The sequence below is a fragment of the Nicotiana attenuata genome, chromosome 10 (assembly GCF_001879085.1).
Source record: "Nicotiana attenuata strain UT chromosome 10, NIATTr2, whole genome shotgun sequence".
NCBI lineage: Eukaryota > Viridiplantae > Streptophyta > Magnoliopsida > Solanales > Solanaceae > Nicotiana > Nicotiana attenuata.
The window spans coordinates 38,864,540-38,881,363 of NC_031998.1; the positions used below are offsets into that span (position 1 = coordinate 38,864,540).

The following is a 16,824-nucleotide window of genomic DNA, read 5'->3' on the forward strand; positions in this document are numbered from 1 at the left end:
TCCACCTTAAGATTGGAAAGTTATAGTTCCTTTTAAGGACAAACCCACGAAGAGGCCAACTTAAGGTGCAAAGGGACTTATATGTCCACCTTTAGATTGGAAAGTTATAAAGCTTCAACTCGAAGACGACATCGACTTGAACACTTGCAAAACTTTGAAGATTTGGCGGACGTTGCAGACTTCAACTCGAAGATTCGGAGGGCTTAAACAATTCAACTTTAAGATCGGCGAACTTGAAGACCGAAGGACTTGAAGACTTCAACTTGGAGGGCTTAAATATTTCAACTTTAAGACCGGCGAATTTAAAGACAAAAACTTGAAGACCAACGAACTTGAAGACTTCAACTTTGAGACTTGGAGGGCTTAAATATTTCAACTTGAAGATTGGCGAATTTGAAGACTTCAACTTGAAGACCGACGAGCTTGAAGACTTCAACTTTGAGACTTGGAGGGCTTAAATATTTCAACTTGAAGATCGGCGAATTTGAAGACTTCAACTTGAAGACCGACGGAGTTGAAGATTTCAACTTGAATACCGACGGACTTGAAGACTTCAACTTGGAGACTTCGAGGGCTTAAATATTTCAGCTTCTCTTTTACTTCACATTGTCCGACTTTTATTTCAGTCGCATAATTATCAGCTTTACACGCTTGTAACAAAAGATTCATATCTTGTCGTGGGAGAGTCCAAATAATGAACCGTTTGATTTCTCGAAAATTAGACTTCAATATCTAAAATATATCCAAAACATAGAATCAAACACCTTCAGAATCGCCCCGGATAATATTTTGAAACCAACTCTAGATTTCACCACGTTGAAAATTTCAGATTTGCACAGTCTCACCAAAAAAAATCATATCTTGGTGTAAAAATGTCGAAATTGCAAACCTCTTGATATCTTGAAAACTAGACTTCAAAATCTAGAACATATCCAAAATTCTCAACCAAACAACTTCAGAATCGTCCCATATAATATTTTGAAATCAACTTTATATTGCACCACGCTATCAATTCCAGATTTCGCAGTCTCACTAAAAAATTCATATCTTGGTGTAGAAATATCGAAATTGCAAACCGTTTGATTTCAAGAAAACTAGACTACAAAATCTAAAACATATCCAAAATTATCAATCAAAAAACTTCAGAATCGTCCCAGATAATATTTTGAAATCAACTTTATATTGCACCACGCTATCAATTCCAGATTTGCGCGACTTCACCAAAACATTTGCATCTTGGTATGGAAGCCTCGAGATCGGAAGATGTCTTACTTGACATCAATCGAAATTTAAGAGCTATATTCTCACAAATATCTTGGGTTCAAGTCTCACTGAATTTGAAACGTTGTGCCAAGCAATCTTTTCCTTATACTTGTGTTTCCTTTTGACGCCTCTCTTCTCTTCCCTTTTTTTTAAGGCAGAGGGCGGACTTGGAGACCACCAAAATTGAAGGTTTGACGAACCTGAAAACATAGAGAATCCCTGGACTTAATTGCAAATACTTGACATCCTCCAAAAATCGGCCCATCGAAGATATCAATTTACCGTGGAGTGTTGCCCCCTTTAAATCAAATGAGATCAAAGTTCAACAGGATGATGGCGTTTCAGCTTGATTTTACATTCCTCCATACTTCACTCGGACAACAATTGGGGCAATATGTATCTTTTGAACTTATGCGACTGAACTTAGAATGAAACTCTAAGCTGCCTACGTACCTCGGTGAAGAGGATCAAGTCATACCGTAGTTTAGAATGGGTAGATTTTTTTCTTCTTTTTTTTTACGTCCTAACTTTTGCCTAGGCCGCCTCTTTCGAGATTTTCAACCTAGCGGACTCACTCTTTTTTTTTTTTGGGTCGTACACAGTTTAGACTCATGCGGGCCAGGAGTGTAGTAACATGCAGTTTAGGCTCGTGCGTCAAGGAGCGTTGCAACTTCAAGGATAATACTTCTTCAAAAACTTGCCATTGATAGGGCCGATTCTCATGCCATCTGCATCAACCATCTTGTAAGCCCCACTTGACTAAGCATAGAACCTGGAGTAAACAGACTTAGTGGAAGTTGATCTGGAGTTGATTTTCTTTGAAGCCATTTCGATGTTCTTGAACTTTGGTGATTGAAAAGTTGAGATGAGAGGTAGAGATTGTCCCACTGGGCATGCCAGAATTTGTAGACAATAAATTGCGTCGAGAAAATAAAATCAAGACCGAAAATATTGCAACAATCGTAGTATTTTATTTCGAATATTTGAGTGTTACAATCTCTATGAATCCTCTGATTCTTCTTTCCAATGGTAAATAAATTCAAGGGCCTTGGAGCTTGATCTTGAACCTATATTTGTTTCCACGAACGATGATCTTGTTCTTGAGCTTGAGCTTGAGCTTGATTGCTTGAACTTGATCTTGATTCGTTCTTCGTTCTTGAGCTTGAACTTGAACTTGATTGCTTGAAGCTTGAAACTTGTAGAGAAATTTGCGGCTTTTGATCCACGAGCTCTCTCTTGCTTCTTGTTATAACTTCTGGTGTCTTTTCTGAGTTATGAAGACCCCTATTTATAGTTGTGGAAGGGAGGAGTCATGATAAGAACAAACTCTTTCCGACCAATCAAATTAAAGTGTGACATGGCCGCATTTGATTGGCCAGAACATGTCACTTGCACACGTGGCGCGATTTCATTGGCTCTTTAATTTGACTTGGCATGCCTTGTCATTTTGACATGCGGCACGATCCCATTGGATCTTCTGTTTGACTTGGTGCGCCACGTCATTTGACACGTGGCACCAAACTGGGCCTCTAGGAAGATGTCATCTTGGGCTTAATGAAGTGGGCTCATCACTTTAGCCCAATTAAATGGGCTGGCCCAATGGATTAAGACTTATTTATTTAATCCATATAATTGGACTTATATAATAAAATTTCAATTATATTTAGCCCATAGTATTTAGTTGGACTAATATATCTTGAATTCAAAATATAACCCAAATTATTTTATGAATTTAATTTCAATAAAATTTATATGCCTACACTCTTCTTTTACCAAATTACAAAAAAAAAAAAAAAAAAGCAGGAACTTTTCTACTTGAACAGTAATCATATATTGATAGGAAAAAAAGATGTACAAACTCTAGCTATTAACTTGCAAGATAAGAGAATCTCTTTTTTTTTTTTTTTTTTGATAACCAAAAAATCCACGTGGGCCAATCAATGGCGTAGCCACATAGAGTCATCCGAAAATTATACTGAGTATATAGAAATATATACTATGTATATAGGTCAAAAATTACTTTTTATAAATATATATATTAAACTTTGAACATCTTTGCAAAATTCCTGGCTTCGCCACTGGGGCCATTGGTGCACGGTTTGAAACTCGATGGATAATGGGTCCGTCCATCTATCCTCCTCCACTTAAATATATCAGGTTTTTGCCAGGGTCAGATGGAGCTTATAAGTATCGAGTTCATGTAGTATTATTAACATGGAGCATAAATTTATGTGTAAAAATTCACTAAAGGTGCTATAAATGGCTGATATGGACCCATAGTTTTAAAATTATAATGGGTTCAAGGCTAAAAACTTAAAGGTTGAACCTCATAGAGCTTAAATCTTGAATTCGCCTCTATTTTTTTCTGTAGCCCGTGACGTGCGCCTAACAACAACATCAAACATCACGGGTCACACTCTTACCACTAGATTAAAGCCCTGAGGCGAGAAGCTCTTAAGTATTTCCAAGTAAAGTTGCTAAGATATTGAGACTCTAGCTAAACATCCTAGACTACTTCGAAATGTATAAATGGATGGACAAAATATTATTTTTTTTATCCTACTTTGATATCTTGGTTTGGTTTTGCACACGTATTGAGAGCTTAATATATATTGACAAAACATGTGGCGCTGACAATAAAATTGGACCTTTTTTTTGGGTACATAAGCAATTTTACTACCAACTCAGAAAATTACAGCTCAAGAAAAAGAAAATAGCAAACTGGACTACCACAGTTTTGCACTCCAACACTAAGTTCATCATGTCAAATAGCCTACAATCCTTACAAAGCAGGATAAAAGTACATAGTATTTAATGTACTGTTAAGCTTCCTGCACATGCTGCCTCTCACAAAGACCTCTTGAATGATCATCTTGATAATTTCTGCAGGTTGTCTTCTCTTGCTCTGAACACCACCATATTCCTTTCTTGCCGAATGAAATACATAGTTGCTGCCAAAGTTGTTCTATATATCTATGTTGCGCGGACTCTCCAAAATGTTGCCGCACCCGTGTCGGATTCTCCCAAAATACACTATTTTACACTACTTTTGAAGGATCGGACACGCACCCAGCAATTTAGGGGATCTTGGGTCGTTGCATATTAATCTTCTCTAAGTAACCTTTGTGTACTCTCCAAGCATCTTCAGATACATCTGCTTGACCTGTTATTAGTTTGTGTATATAGTAATTTGTATTAAAGGACATTATTTTGGGATGGCCATAAAATGAAAGAACACAATAAAAATACTAGCATTGGATATATGAAAATCATAAAGAAAGAAAAAAATGTAATGTACACTTGTAGTTGAATAGTAGTGCAGATGTTATGTGTTATGAGCCTTCTGCAGTCACGTAAACATATTTCAAACGATATATTTTTTCAGGTGGTGGAAGTTGGGTTGGGGGAGGAAAGGGAAGGGAGAGACTCAACCCTTAATAGCAGTGCCCTTAGTTAGGGGCACATTCAATCTAGTTACGTGCACCACTGCTTTCGGCTCATTCGTTGTTTTATATGCCACATCAATAATTTCGAAAGTCCTATTGATATTCTGGCTTCTGTGAGAGCAAAACCCTTCTTATTAGCTGTTTCTTTTCATTTCCGTTCCATTTTTCCATTTTCTTACCATTTGCATTTCAATTTGATGTATCAATTTTGCATGTTGACTGCTTGTAGGTTGAAGAAGAAATGCTGATGCGCAAGTTCTATGGACTTATGACTGCTCATGGTCTAAATAAAAAGGTATATTCGTCACACTTGTAGAAAAGCTTTGTGGTCAAGTCTCTTTGTTATCTTAGTTCCTATATCTGCTTTATAGTTGTTTCAATGTGAAGACCTTTTCAACCCCTAGTATTGGAGTCTTTGAATCTCTAGTAAAGGGAATACTCTTATTTCTTGTCTTTCCGACTCTCCCCTTCGTCTTTACGGCACACAAAGGAATGATTTAACTTGTCCGAGTTCTGAGAATTCACATTAAGCATGACATTTTTAATCACGTAACTTTCTGTTTGCTTCCAATGGGTATAGATAACTTGCTAAATTTGATGCCACTGCTAAGATTATTTCGTGAGATACTGTGTACTTATTGGGAAGTACAACTTTGACTTAGCAATCTACTTGACTCCTGGTCCCGAGTTGTTGAAAAGTTTTTAGGTGCAGGTGTTAAATATGTAATGTGTGTCAAAATGGCTACTTGGTACCATTTAGTTTAGAGCCCAAACAGAAGAGGCATGGTTGAAACGGAGTTCAGTCAATTTGACCAGATAAGTTGAAGATATCTGTGGTCTTTATGCAGTTAGTGTTTTAATTTCAAATCAATGCTGAAAATTGGAACCCAAAAGCTCTTTGCAAGAATGCTCAACCGATGTGTATAGAGCTCTCTAGCACATATGTCAGAACATGAAAGAACCTCTAGTTAAGACAGTCTGTGCTAAGAAGTTTATAGATGCGGATATTCTTGATAAAAGCATAATAGCTTAAAAGAGATAATTGTGCAATTGAAACCTTGGAACTGGTGAACTTTTGCGATTCACAGAGTAGCTTTTTCCTTAGTATCCCTCCTGCTCTTTTCCCTGATTGTTTAGTCTTTGGTTCTAATACACTAACCAACCCTCATCTTTTGCAGAAAGGTTTCAATGATAATGCTGATGAAAGGCAGAATGGCCTGCAAGGAGCAGCAGCTGACGCTATTAATGGTGCTGATGGAAGGCAGAATGGCCTGGAAGGAGCTATCATCAATATGACGAATGGTGATCACTAATGTATAAGTGAGTTAGATAGACATTCGGTTCCTAAATTATCTGTATAGAAATCCATTGTTAGCATTCTACACTTACAGTATGTCATTTGGGTGGTAAACTCTACCATTCTGGCCCATCTTGATTTTCACCTCTTCGCTACTCGGCATATGTTTTCTTTTCTGTTGGGCCTTTTTTTAGGCTCGCATTGTTCCAGGGGCTTTTTGATTACTTCTCACAGATCTCTCAGCTCCATAGAAAGCAATATGCCTTTTGATAACATAGATGACACAAGCCATTTTCCATGTCTCTGTTTACAGTTTTATACTTGCTTAGTACCTTTGTCACCACAGCTTATTATAACACCCTGTCCCACATTGGACAAAAGGGAGGCTTCGACAGCATATAAGCAGTCCGCAATCCTTTACCTCATGAGCTAGCTTTTGGTGTTGAAGTTAGGTGGGTTCATGACAACGTGAGATTAGAGCAAGCCTTGCCTCTCACCCTCCACACAAACGAAAGAAAAATGAATGGCGAAGGAGCCATCATCAACATGATGAATGGTGATCACTATATATAAATGAGTTTGTTAGATATTTGATTTCTAAGCTATATGGATAGAAGTCCATTATTAACATTCTACTCGAACAGTATGTCATTTTGCAGGGTCAACTTCATCATTGTGGCCCATCTTGACCCCCCCCCCCCCCTTTTCATCACTAGGCACGTGTTGTCTTTTTTGTTTGGCCATTTCGTTTAGGTTTGCTATCTTCCAGATGGTTTTTGATTTCTCCGCACAGTTCTGAGCTTCTTAGGAAGCAATAACTGCACATATGCAAATGACAAGGCCATCATGCCAAATCCTTGCCATGACCATGCCACGCATGATTTCAAAGAGCCAGACCCCTAACATGTAGCTCTTGAGTAGTAATTTTGGTATTTTTCAACTTACGGCTGTTGATTCGTCATGAATTAATGATTAAAATTGTGATTCAGTAGCTTAATAACCATATGAACCTCTTTACACGTCTGGACAGACGATGTTGCGTTTCTTCGTGGCGTCATTCTTGCTGCAGTTCTTCCTATAAATATTTAGGATACAAAGTGCAGCTGTAGTTTGGTTATTTAGTGAGATGCAATTTTCTGCTTCTGCCAACTAAGCTTCAAAGAGCCCTGCTCTCTTTTCCTCTTTTCCCTCTTAAATCCTGTCTTAGCTTATTTTTTACCGTCTTGGTTATATTAGTACTTAGATCCATGGATGCAAATCAAATTAGTATGACAGCTTCTAGCTTTTGTTTTGGCATTATTTTAATCCTGAAACACAGCAATGTCGAATATAGATGTTGCAACTGGTAAGTTGCATGCAGCTAGCTGTTCCTTTTTCCTTTGTTACTGCAGCTTCTGATGCAGATTTTTTGTTGTCTCACAGGAAGCCAAGCAACTTTGGGAAAGAATCCAAGAAAAACAAGGGCTGAATAAGTGGCGCCCAGATCTTGAAGAAGAATATGAAGATCAAGAGGGCAACATCTACAACAAAAAGACATACGGATCTACAACGCCAGGGATTGATCTAGATTTGTTTCTGTGGAGCTTTTCAATCTCTTTGGCGGCATGTTGTTTTATTGGTTTTAGTTCACCTGGGTGGAAATGTTTCTGTTCCTTTTGCTTATGCGTTTTCTGTATCCTAGATATTGATCAGACCATATGTCTTGATTTTGGTTGAGCGAGCACTTGTTATTCAGTAAGCGATTGTTGGTGTATCCACCTGCCCCTCAAAAGTGCAATTTGAATGTTAGAATTCACTAAGCGGGAGAGGGACAAGAGATAGAAGCCTCTATTTGAAATGTATGAGATGTATTTGTATTAGCGAGGATGTCTTTAGATAGGCTATTGTTATTACTAGATTACACTTATTTTCAGAAGAGAGTCGTGGTGTTTGGTCGTGATGTTTTAGCGTGGGGTTCCAACGAAGACAGTCCAATATTTGTCTCTGGGGTTCCTTCAAATTCTCGCCAAATTCTATACTTAGTCTACCATGAATGTTTACTGAAATTTCCATAGCTTGCCTGCAACACTTTTGGGATTACAAGTGCTTGTAACGAGTATTTGTTGCCTGGTTAAGGACTACTGTAGAGATAAATATCACATTTCTAAAGAATACTAGAACTTCAATGTGTTTTAAAAAGGTAACTTATATCCTGTTAAAATGGAATGAACTTAGATGCAGCGGAATAGTTATAATTAATGAATTCTATTGGTTTTAACTAGTTTGGGATTAGTTGATGTGTAAATTTTTCCTCCGAGTGCCCAGAGGCGAAGCATTTCCCTTCCGCACTGTGATGAACATATATCTTTTGCTGGAAAATTGGTAACATGGTAAAAAAGAATCTCTGTGACCTTAAATACACGAATTAAGCTTCTATTCGTTTGTACAGATTCGAATTAAGAATCTCTGTGACCTCTACCAATCTTTTGCTCCCTCTGACCAAATACGGAAAGATAAAAATATGATCTTATTTACAAAAAGTGAATCAACAAAGTTTTTTACTACAATCAACTATTATTTGTACATCTTGTTAAAACGAGTGCAGATCCATTTACACTTCGGAGGACAAGCAATCTTGAATCTAAATATGTTCCACAGACGATTTTTGACAGATCAAACATTTCTGGAGGTATTTGAGTGCGTACCTCTTGAAGTGCTTTCTGTGCGACTTCAATGTTACCACTCAGTGGTTTATCCAGACTCATTGTTACCTCAGTTTCAGTGGACACAAGTTTAGCTACAGAAAGGCTTGAAGGAAATTCATTTACGGGGATGGCTTTCCTCCACGTTTTACCAGATAACCTTTTCACTGCAGAAGCTTGAGCATCTGGTGTAGCAGAGGGAAACTTCGAGGTGTCAGTTTCTTCCTGAAGATATAACCGTCTCCCAGCTCTCAATCTGAAATAGGTATTCACTTGCAACTTTCCACCTACACCAGACTTGTCATGAGGCCAGTCCCCACTAGGCATAACGGTGAAGCTTATATGTGAGGCAGCTGAAAATGTTGTTTTAGGTGTTGAGGCTTTAGATATTGTTAGGTACACTTCCCCAATGAGTACTCTAACAGAAGGCTGTCTAAGGGTCAATCCTATATGTCTACCAGTACAGTATAACAGACGCCACTTTCCAGGAAACGATCCCAGCCAATGCTGCAGATCAGTAGATACTCGTTCAGTTGCAAATGGTGAGCACATTGCTCAAGGCATAATGTATCATTTGAGGCTATTCCTCCCAATTGAAAAAAATGCAAGCATGCATCACTACTTATCCTAAATAACAACAAACGCAGTGCAACAAATATACAAAGACAGAGTACTGCATATTTAATATAATCAACAAAGCTTGAAACTGTAAAATAAACATTGTAGACAAGCATGAAATGCACAATGTGTGAATATTTAGGGGAGAAACTGTAAAATAAATATTGTCAAAGTGCTATAAATGAGAAGCAGATGATGAGAGACGCTCTTCACCAACCAAAGAGAATTAAAAAAATAACTCATAATAAAAGAAGAGAGATTCTTCACCTTTGGTTTTGGATAAGGATTTAGCATCTCCATTAATTCAATGAAATGAGCAAGCCTACTCCGCTGGAAAAAACAGAAGAGAAATAATATATTAGCAACTCTTTTAGTTTCTGATCCTGCTAACAGATTTCAGCAAGGTGCAGACAATTAATGAAAAAAATACAGTAGCGATGAGCTAAATAGAATTAAACTCATCGGAAAAAGAACTGAGTAGAATTATTATTTGATAATACTTGAAAGAATTTGAGGGAGGACACATCCTAGCAAGTCATGACAGTCTTTATTTTCTGTAGAAGAATATGTTGCTTCCATTTTACCCCTTTTGGGATAAACACCATACGTCCCTCTTTAAAGTCTCACGTAAGGGTGTCCCTTTATCCAGATTAAAAAGTAATTGGTGTCTATGAATTATGACCCATATTTTCATTAAGGACTAAAGTGCAGATAGTCGAGCAAGTTATAGATCTGCTTACTCTATCCAAATTGGGTGCTCTCTTAATATATTTTTTAGGAAGATGCTTTTCTTTATTTAGTGGTTTTCGCGATGACAAACACCGAATCTTAGATTAGTACGTAAGTACTCTGCTAGTGTTATTTCTGCGTTTTTAGAAAATAAGGTAAAACAAGAATTCAAAAGAAAGGGGCCAACTTGACTAGAGAGACAAACAATGACAATATATTGAGATAAAAAGATAATTATAAACTCCGAGTGAAAACATAAGAAGCATATATAAATATACTCTGCCAAAGAGGAAGGAAAACAAGAAAAGAAAGTCAGATGAACCAACCATTCTGAAAAGGAGAAGTTCGAAATTGAAAATAAATGGGGAGGCAAGCTATTTGTGCCACCGTAGATTTCTGGAGGAGTAATAAGAACTACTACTTAAGAAGCAAGCAAGCTTAACAACAGACAAAAGCAGTGACGCACATTCAAACTTCCAGCTAAAATAAGGAGGTTTGTTTATCAAATGCACTGTTGGGAAACTAGGAGGGGGAAATAGGAAACATGAAATACTCAAACACTTCGTAGTATCAAACCAACCATAACTACTGAAAAAGAAGAAATACTTTTCATGATCAGCCAACAGTTATTACCTGCTGCTGCCCATAAATGTACTCCTCCGCAATTCGAACAGTAGTTGAGCCAAGACTCCATCTGATTACATCAATAGATGGGCTTACACGCCATTTTGGTCCACACAAGAAGGGATGCCTCAGAGCATTTAAGCAACTGTGAAATATTAGTAGAGATCTTCATTAATTATGATGTAATGATACATTGTCATCTTTGACTTGATTATATATCTATGAGACCAATTTAATTTACACATGCTGTTTGAGTAACAACAATCAGCAATATGAAAGCTCAGTCCGTGAAGTATCTAAAATAATGTACATGTAATTTATCTGTCTTGCTTTTAATTTTTCTTTTAAATGATGGTGCACGTGCTATCTTGCTTCGCACCTCGATTATTGCATTAGGTACTTGCTATCTTCCACTAGTACATGTACCGGGTAACTCTGCCCACCACCCAAACTTAGGTGGATGGGAGGAAATCACCTAGCATTTTTTTTGTCTTTGCTGGGAACTGAACCCTGGTCTCCAAGATTTTCACCCATTTCATTGAATGCTAGGCACGCGGGTCTTGCTTTTAACTTAATCTAAAGATTCTTACTAACAACTGCATTAGAGATCAGAAGCTCGCTCCTTTACCTAGAAGCTCATCAACATTAAAATCTGCTTCCCCGTGATCACTTCCCAAAATAATTTTTGGAAGATCTGATAAAATGATACATGTTTCTCCAAAAGCCTTTGAAATACTTAAGTTGCTAGGGCTCCTACAGAAAGCCATCAGAAGAGTTCCAAATTCAGTTAACCAATTAACTCATCTTCTGAAAAAGCTCCTCTAGCCTCTAGGCTATAAGCTATCTAATAAGCTGGTTTTCATTAATCCTGCATAGCTTGTAAGAAAAATTAATATCTGATGCATGTAAGCAGTTTCCAAAAGGCATCAACAACCATAATGACTGAGTTTACCTTATCCTGTCCAAAGGTTTAGGTGCAAGGAGTAATGAGAGCAAATGCCAACCTGCACCCCAGTTTCTATCAAGTATCTGAAAGAAGAACAAATATTACTATATTACCAAAAATGGAAAGTAAACAGTGTGGAGCAATAGGAGAGAGAAGTAAGTTTTGAATTGAAATTAGAGGAGATTAAACTACATGAAATAAGAAAAGTTCTTAAATAAGGAAAATTACCTAAATAACTGAATTACGTCCACCTTTAACAAGTAAATTACCTAAATAAGGCTACACATTGTAAATGTTTTACCATGTGTCACAATCTTCATGCTTCGTCGTAGCACGATGAAATATGTGATAAAAATTAATATTATGTATATCCACCTTCATCTCTAATATCTTTGAATCCACTCAATCAAAACTCAATTTTCAAACTCTATGAATTCTCTTGATTTACAGCAAACAACAACGTCATATTCCATCTTATTGGGCTACGACCCCCTTACTAATCCATCTTGACTTAAGAAAGTTTTGCACGAGCCGAGTCATGACTCATTTATTAACTGAACCCCATTTGCCGCCCTTTTGAGAAATGTGATAAGTGACACTACTTGGTAGTTGACTAGCATAAAAGAACCTTCATAGTTATGGTTATGGAAAGAAATAGATGAAGTTAATAAAAACATAGTCTACAAAAGAATTCATTAGTCATAATTGATTTATCACTATATTAATTCTCTTGACTTTCAGCAAACAACAATGGAACAGTTAAACATAAACAAGGGATAAGGTACTAACTTGTATACCAAAATTTCCAGCTGAAGAATTTCTTTTTACAGCATGGAGAAGAAACTCGCGCAAACAGGAGGGATCATTTCCCTGAAGATGACATGAATTAAGTTATTGCATGTGAAAGCATGTATTTTGCAGAACATCCAAAAACAGTGTACAACCTTGGTGAGGAATGCTTTGAACTTGGCAAAGATCGTTGGGTCCATGAGTTCCCTCAAAACCATTTTTGCCATGATGAATCCAACACATCTTTGCAACAGGTAAAAGCAGATAGAAAATCATAAATAACTTGCTTCACGCTAACAAAAAACATAAATATTTAAGCATGCATGTCATACCTCATGTCAAATGCAATCATCATTCTCCTCCTATCCATATTGTCATATGATGTGCCATCCACAGTATCAGCCTCATTAAAGTCAGCAGCATTTCCCAATATACCTACCTGATAAGAAGTGATCAATTGAAAATCAAAATAAACTCTTCTTCCCAAAGAGGTATAGTTGAGTTGTTAAACTCCGAAAACACATAGATAGGTTCACAGTGATTCCAAACTGGACCATATTAGCAAAAAGTATCACAATTACCAACGTAGCCATCAGCGCCCCTATTGGAAGAAAAACAAAATGTAGGGAGCTCTTCCTTTTGGAAAACCAGCGACTAGCCTGATCTAAAAAAGCACTCTTGTAATACCACAAAAAGTAGCATCTTGATGGACTCATAAAAGGATTTTGCATAACTAAGCAATATGGATGAAGCATTGTCAAATGTATGCATTATGCATGTATCTATATCTAATGATTAAGACATGTTTCATAGCTCTAGTTTCACCGAAGACATCGTGCTTTTCTGAGGAAGTTTAGCCAGGTTTATCTAATTGATTCTTAGGTGGAACTGCTGATAGTTCACGAAGCTCCCACACTATCGGGTTTGGATAGAGTTGGATTCACACAGCCTGAAACCCCAATATTGAGAACCTACAGAGAGTAAAGCCTATCTGTTTTCATGGTAATTGAACATTTTCCTTTACAATAGAAGGTGAAGGTCTTATGTTATATGCCTATCACCAAGGTTAAGCATGTTGAATAGTATTGTAACATTAGCAGCAGGTACTTTGTCCCCTAATGTACCGATATCGTTCAATTCCTACTACAACAGGTAAGATGAAGGGGCACTCACTTTAATATGTTTATCCACTGGACTGATGTGCAAATTTTCAAGCCTCAACTCTGTATGTGCAAGACCATGACTGTGCACATAGTTCACCTGAGAGAGAGAATCAAGGATCAATCAGCAAACAGAGAACTTGTTATCTGATACCTAATCAGATAAGAATGAAAGACACATAACACGTACTCCAATCAAGAGATCCCTCATTAAGATCCGGATTAGTCGCAGTTGTCGAGAAATAGCTGGCCCTCCTATTGTATCGTCCCCCACCCTTCTAACAGACTCCTGATCTAGAGAAAGAGTAGCTTCTAGAGTTGGAAGCCAATCAGATCGTTGAAGCCAATGTCTCAGTGAAGAACTTCCATGATGCTGAGAGAACAAAACCAAGGTCCTCAAAGATGTCAGCTATTTTAGGGTCTAACATAGGAACACAGATACTGCTAACTGTATGCAAAGAAAAAAAGATTCTGATGTTCAATGAAACAGGTCCATAGTACTTGCATTAAGTTATTCCTCAAGCACCTAAGAGAACAAGCATGCAACTAAAAAGTACTCAAATAAAACTTAAGCGCCGAAGCTAGTTATACTTATCATAATAATGTTATCAAGTCATAATAGTCCCTTGAAAATAAAGGATCAGCTTAACATCAAAATCAGCATACCCCAAGGACTAGGGTGAATGAACTGTTCTCATCTGTCATGGATGAGCAGATATACCCATGAACTTGCATCGAGTATGAATGATACATGAGCTTACGACGTGCCAGTCTCTTCAAGACCTAGCACACAGAAATGCAATCATTAATATTGGACAAATCACGGACATTTCCAGAACCGATGCATGAGTTAAAATATGATGGCTAGGTGCAACAAACCTCTATCGCACGACGTCCTCTCCGCTTTGCCCGAGCACTAATAAGTTGCCTAAGTACAACTCTGGTCTTATACAATGGACTGCATGTATTGTTGAAATCAGGAAAAGTAGGTTTGTGTTAATTTGGTCTTCTGCTGAAAATTATGCTCCATGTACCAGTTATGCGACCCTATTTCCTTTTTAATTTGTTCCAAGAAGGACACATTCCTAAATTTAGAAACAATTTAGCTTAAACTTATCATTTTACCCTTAATGACAAACTTGTATAGCCACACAAATGTTATAGCATGATAAAAACCACGAGTTTCAAAAGTATGTTATAACATGTTTAAGACCACAAATTTCAAAAGTTTCATTTCTTTCTTAAAATCAATGTCCAGTCAAATAGACTGACATAAATTGGAACGGAGGGAGTACACGGAAATACTCACCTATGAGGATCATTCACCATAGCTTCAAACACTATCTCATCGCCCTGACACAATTGCAAAATGCAAGCGAAGATTAAACATCAAATAGCTTTACATCTTCATTTCAAGACGAAGACTCCCTTATTATTCCAACAAAATAATCAGAGGAAATTTAATTACCCTGCCACCAAGGCCAATGCTGACACGATTCCGTATCTTAAAATCGGACATTTTGAACTTCGTGACGTGGCTAAACTCATCTTCTAAGGAATGACTGCTAGGTACAACACTTGCATCCTCTTCCGATCCTAATGGAGACAAAATATTTGGCAATGAACAACTCACACCTAATTTTCTTCCTCTCCGAATTGGAGAGTTCGTTCTCCGAATCATAGGCCATAATTTTAGACTAGTCGACGAATTAATAAAACTGAAGCACCGTCCTTCAACATATTCCATTTTTGGACTTGACATTGAATATACTTCCGTACACGCCATTTTACGTCGAATCCTAAACATCAAAGAGATACACCAATATTATATCACAAAGTACAAAATAACAAATAAACAAAAGAATTTGAAGAGAAAATTAGGCAAAAACAGAAGAAAATAGAACAGAACTAAATTAGATTGAGCTGATACAACAGTGTTGGATCATATTCGTACAGTAACTAAAAAATTTAACAAAAAAGGAAAAAGAAAAAAAAGAAAGTTTTGACTTACCAGATAGAGGAGAAGGAGAAGAGCTGTAGAGGAGGAGGGAAGTAGAAATTGTGTGTATAAATAGTAGGAGAGAGTTGCAGGGAAGAAAAGGAAGCTTGTGAGAGTGGCGTGTAAGACTAAGTTTGAGGCATTTCGACGCGAGTCTACCGTGTGTCTACGTCCGGCTCCCCAAATATCAAGTACTACACTACTAACTATACTAGACTAGTAGTACTAATAAACTCGTAGGATGAAAATGAAAACAATCCCTTTATCTAGGAGATATCTTTTGTTTCGATACTTTTAAGTATGTTGTTTAAAATATATTTGCAGTTTATAATTTATTTAAAGATTAGTCAATTTCTCTCAAACTTTAAGACACTTCATCCTAGAGCTCAAACCTAAAAATTCAAACTTCAAGACATCGTATTTTAAAGTTCGAAAATTATGTCCTGAAGTTCGAATCTTATGTCCTGAATTTTAAATTAGTAGTTCAAAAATTCAAGACATTTAGTTCTGAACAATTAGCAGCTCAAAAATTCAGGATACTTAGTCGTGAAAGTTGGCTGAATTGGCTTGTGAGCACGTAATTTTTGCCTTAAGGGAAATGTTCCTACAATATCCACACAAAAAAATTTATTGTTTTTGATTTTTCATAGAATTTTAGGAATTTTTTTTTAATTGTTTGTTTGCATTTAGTTGCATTTTCTATGCATATTTAACATCTTAAAATCATAAAAAAATACCATAAAAATGTTTAATTCTTCGTCTCATGGCATTTTAGATCTTAATTCATCTAGGATTTAATTACATTAATTAAATGCATTATCAAATGAAAATCACAAAAATATAATTGTCATTTTTACATTTTTAGCTTTTAGTTTTAAATTAATAATTTTCTTTCATTAGTGTTAAGTTAATTGGTTATTTAAATATTAAAAAATAGATAAGTAGGTCTAATTCTGCAAATCAGATTTGAATTAGGATTTTAATTTACAATAACAATAAATCCAGTATATTCCTACAAATAGGGTCTAGGAAGGCTAGTGCATACGCAGACCTTACCCCTACCTAGTGAAGATAGAGAGATTGTTTCCAATAGACCCTTAAAATTAAAGAAAACAAAGAAAAGGAAATAAGGAGTTGTTTGGCTTTACTTTGAATTGGGCCAACAAACAATTTCAATGGCCCAATTTCCCTCCATCTCGCCCAGTCCAATTCCTACACTCGGTCTGGTTCCCCTTTAAATCCAAAACGACCCTGTTTCACATCTTTTAATCC

At 36.8% G+C, this 16,824-nt stretch overlaps 2 protein-coding genes across 2 annotated transcripts in view; one reads left to right on the forward strand and one right to left on the reverse strand.

The window, feature by feature from the left end:
• Positions 1–7,918, forward strand: part of LOC109233306 — a 10,543-nt gene extending 2,625 nt beyond the window's left edge. Inside the window, exons 3-5 of the mRNA XM_019399139.1 lie at positions 4,939–5,004; positions 5,888–6,029; positions 7,429–7,918. Coding sequence (XP_019254684.1) covers positions 4,939–5,004; positions 5,888–6,022 — 201 coding nt within the window. The 3' untranslated portion in view covers positions 6,023–6,029; positions 7,429–7,918. The remainder of the gene's footprint in view (positions 1–4,938; positions 5,005–5,887; positions 6,030–7,428) is intronic.
• On the reverse strand, positions 8,379–15,780 carry LOC109233307 (probable plastid-lipid-associated protein 14, chloroplastic). Its single transcript, XM_019399140.1, has 14 exons — positions 15,565–15,780; positions 15,022–15,352; positions 14,863–14,906; positions 14,433–14,511; positions 14,220–14,336; positions 13,744–13,926; positions 13,567–13,653; positions 12,726–12,832; positions 12,549–12,636; positions 12,394–12,474; positions 11,611–11,687; positions 10,668–10,803; positions 9,573–9,635; positions 8,379–9,194 (listed from the first exon to the last, which is right to left on the reverse strand). The coding sequence occupies exons 2-14, from the start codon at positions 15,337–15,339 to the stop codon at positions 8,553–8,555; spliced, it is 2,022 nt and encodes a 673-aa protein (XP_019254685.1). The 5' UTR covers positions 15,340–15,352; positions 15,565–15,780; the 3' UTR covers positions 8,379–8,552.